At 69.4% G+C, this 3,733-nt stretch overlaps 1 protein-coding gene across 1 annotated transcript in view; it reads left to right on the top strand.

Moving 5' to 3' along the window:
* The first annotated feature begins 1,374 nt into the window (after positions 1-1,374).
* Positions 1,375-3,733, top strand: part of SEMA6C (semaphorin 6C) — a 10,651-nt gene continuing 8,292 nt past the window's right edge. Inside the window, exons 1-7 of the mRNA XM_026079128.1 lie at positions 1,375-1,538; positions 1,619-1,733; positions 2,288-2,345; positions 2,463-2,519; positions 2,796-2,897; positions 3,267-3,357; positions 3,613-3,727. Of these exons, the coding sequence (XP_025934913.1) occupies positions 1,415-1,538; positions 1,619-1,733; positions 2,288-2,345; positions 2,463-2,519; positions 2,796-2,897; positions 3,267-3,357; positions 3,613-3,727 (662 nt within the window). The 5' untranslated portion in view covers positions 1,375-1,414. The remainder of the gene's footprint in view (positions 1,539-1,618; positions 1,734-2,287; positions 2,346-2,462; positions 2,520-2,795; positions 2,898-3,266; positions 3,358-3,612; positions 3,728-3,733) is intronic.

Consider the following 3,733-nt stretch of genomic DNA (forward strand, 5'->3'; position numbering starts at 1 on the left):
GTGTTGTGTTGTTGTGCAGCCGGGGTGCGCCGGGATGTCTGTGTGTGTGTCCGTGTGTGACAGCAGCTGTGCGCGGGTGGTGCAGTTCGGTTGTGCACAGCCGGACAGTTGTCTGTCCGCGCACGGCTGTGTCTGTGCGTGCCCGCGTGCGGCTGTGTGCGTGTGAGTGTGTGTGTGAGTGTGTGTGTGTGTGTGTGTGTGTGTGTGTGCGTGTCTCCCCGTGCGGGTGTGCGCACGGCCGTGCTCCCGCTTGTGCCGCTGTGCATCGTGCCCCCGCTGTGCTGGCAGCGGCTCCCAGTTCCCGGGGCACTGGGAGTACTGGGGGGGGGGGTGCACTGGGGACAGTGGAGCAAGGGGACAGGGGCTCTGGGAGTGCTGGGATGGGGGCACTGGGAGCACTGGGAACACTGGGCTGCCGGTCTGCTCTGGGGGGGGGACCAAGGAGGGTCCCGGGAGGAGACGGAGGGGGGGGCAGGCAGTGCCGGGGACCTGGCGAGCACCTGTGTGCATGTCCCTGCTCTCAGGGCTGGCCGTCCTGGATGTCCCCAGGTCCCCGTGCTCGGATCCGGCTGTCCTGGCTGTCCCTGTGCTCGGGGCTGGCCATGCTGGATGTCCCCACACTCGGGGCTGACTGTGGTGGATGTCCCCATGCTTGGGGCTGGCCATGCTGGATGTCCCCACACTCGGGGCTGGCCGTGCTGGATGTCCCCACGCTCGGGGCTGGCTGTGCTGGATGTCCCCACACTCGGGGCTGACTGTGCTGGATGTCCCCATGCTCGGGGCTGGCCATGCTGGATGTCCCCACACTCGGGGCTGGCCGTGCTGGATGTCCCCACGCTCGGGGCTGGCCGTGCTGGATGTCCCCACACTCGGGGCTGACTGTGCTGGATGTCCCCATGCTCGGGGCTGGCCATGCTGGATGTCCCCACACTCGGGGCTGGCCATGCTGATGTCCCCACGCTCGGGGCTGGCCGTGCTGGATGTCCCCGTGCTCAGGGCTGGCCGTGCTGGATGTCCCCATGCTCAGGGCTGGCCATCCCAGCTGTCCTGTTGCCCAGGCTTCCAGCTCCCTGAGGGGGGGATCCCCCTTTTGGGGTGCCTATGCCCCCCATGGGTGCCAGACACTTGGGTCCCCCACCCTGGCTGTCACCCCACCCTGGTGACAGCCGCAACACCTGGAGGGAGGGGGGAACAACCTGCATTACCTCCCCCCCCACACCTCAGTCTGTCTCTTACATGGGGGTGGACTGGGTGCCCCCACCCCCTGCCTCAGTTTCCCCCCACCCTTGGGCTTAACCTCTTCCAGCCTGGCAGGGTGGGTGCAGCTTGGACAACCGGGCTCATTGCCCACCCCGTGTCTCCCTAGGATGCCCAGTGCCTGCGTGGGTGCTGAGCCCCCCGCTTGGCCCCAAAGATGCCACCGACTGTCTTCCTCCTCCTCCTCCTCCTCCTCCTCCTCCTCATCCTTGGGGGGCCGGGGGGGATGGCGCTGTCCTTCCCCCGGGACCTGGTGGCCCGCAGCACCGTGGGGCTGGCAGGTGAGCGGGCACACGGCGTGGGGCCGGGGCGCGGGGTGCGGCGGCCAGGGGTGACGCGTGCCGCTGTACCCCCCCGCCAGGCACCGCCGCCTACCCCCGCTTCAGCGGCCTCCGGGACGACAACGTCACGGCCCAGCTCGGGCTCGACTTCCAGCGCATGCTGCGCCTCAACGGCACCCTCTTCGTGGCGGCCCGGTGAGYGGGGCCTCGCACGAGGGCCGGCACGCTCGGGCCTTCCTCCCCTTGCCCATCCTCACCRGCCCCGGGGYCCCCTTGCACACCTTCGGGCCCCCRTGCATGTCCTTGTGCCCCTTGCATGACACTGGAACCCCTTGCACGCCGTTGTGCTCCCTTGCACAGTATTGTGCCCCTTGCAYGGCATCGGGTCCCCTTGCACRTCATGTCCCTTGCCCGCCYTCGTGCCCCCTTRCACGTCCTTGTGCCCCTTGCACGGCATCGGGTCCCCTTGCACRTCATGTCCCTTGCCCGCCCTYGTGCCCCCTTGCACGYCCTYGTGCCMCCATGCATGACCCTGTGCACTCRTGCCCAGCCTGTGCCCCTTGCACACCTTCATGTCCCCTTGCACATCCTCGTGCCCCCTTGCACGTTCCCATGCCTTCTCCAATGTCCCTGTTCTCCCTGGTGTCCCCTCACGTGTCCCTGTGCCCCTTGCATGTCCCCCTGCACACCCCCGTGTCCCCTCGCACATCCCCGTGCCCCTTGCACACTCACAGCCCTTCTCCCCCCAGGGACCACATTTACGCCTTCGACCTGGGGCAGGACAAGCGGACGCTGTATCCCGAACGGGTAAGGGGGACGCCGGGGTCGGGGGGTGCTGGCTCCCGGAGCGAGGGCAGGACCCGGACGCCTGGGTCCCGGGGCCAAGGGCCACCCAGTGCTCAGCCCCCCCCTCTCGCCCAGCAGCATCTCACGTGGGAGACGCGGGACAGGGAGAACTGCGCCATGCGGGGCAAGCTGCAGGTACGGGGCGCGGGGACAGGGGGACAGGAGTATGGGGGGCACGGGGACAGGGGGACGGGCATGGGGGACACGGGACTGTAGGGGAAATGGGGGCACAGGGTATAAGGGCATGGGGACATGGGGTAGGGGGGGTAGGGGGCACAGGGCTATAGGGGGTATGGGGACATGGGGGTATGGGGACAGCTGGGCCCGGCTCCTCCTGGGGCTGGGGCAGCTGGGACCCCCTGTGTCCCCCGTGTCCCCCCGTCCCACCGCGTCCCCGTGCCCGTCACGCAGGACGAGTGCTACAACTACATCAAGGTGCTGGTGCCGCGGGACGCCCGGACCCTCTTCGCCTGTGGGACCAACGCCTTCAACCCCCTGTGCCGCACCTACGAGGTGGGGGCGGGCGGCGGGTGACACGAGCGCGGGGGGCCTCGGTGGCTGCATCTCCTCCAGGGAGCACGCGGTGGAGGGGTGCAACGACCACGGGAGGCCTCAGCGGCTCCATCCCCGCCAGGAGCCCAGGGTGGTGGGGTGTGATGAGTCTGGGGGGGTCTCAGCAGCTTGATCCCCTCTGGGAACATGGGGGTAGCACTGCTGGGGCTGGGGGGGCAGGTGAGACGAGCGTGTGGGTTCTCAGTGGCTCAGTTCCCCTCTGGGGAGCTTGAGGGTGGCGATGCCCAGGGAAGGTGGCTGGGCGGAGGGGATCAGGGTGTGATGAGCATGCAGGGTCTCAGCGGCTTGCCCCCCCCCGCCCCCCCCCAGGTGGGCAGCCTGACGCAGGAGGGCGAGGAGGTGAGCGGCCAGGCCCGGTGCCCCTTCGACGCCAAGCAGAGCAACGTCGCCCTCTTTGCTGGTGGGTGCCCGAAGCGGGGGGGGACGGGGACCCTGGGAGGGGGACAGAGACCGTGGTGGGGACAAGGACCAGGGCAGGGGACCCTGGGAGGGGGACGGGGTCGCTGGGGCAGGGATAAGGACCCGGGCAAGGGACCCTGGAGGGCACAGCGACCTGGAGACCGGGACCCCGAGGTGATGGGGACCCCGAGGTGATGGGGACCCGGCGTGCGCGTGCACGCCGAGGTCCCCGTGTCACCCGTCGCCTGTCCCGCAGACGGCAGCCTGTACTCGGCCACGGTGGCCGACTTCCAGGCGAGCGACGCGGTGATCTACCGGAGCCTGGGCGAGGGCAGCCCCCCACTGCGCACCCTCAAGTACAGCTCCCGCTGGCTCCA

Source organism: Apteryx rowi, unplaced genomic scaffold, assembly GCF_003343035.1.
Source record: "Apteryx rowi isolate R43461 unplaced genomic scaffold, aptRow1 scaffold_492, whole genome shotgun sequence".
Lineage (NCBI taxonomy): Eukaryota > Metazoa > Chordata > Aves > Apterygiformes > Apterygidae > Apteryx > Apteryx rowi.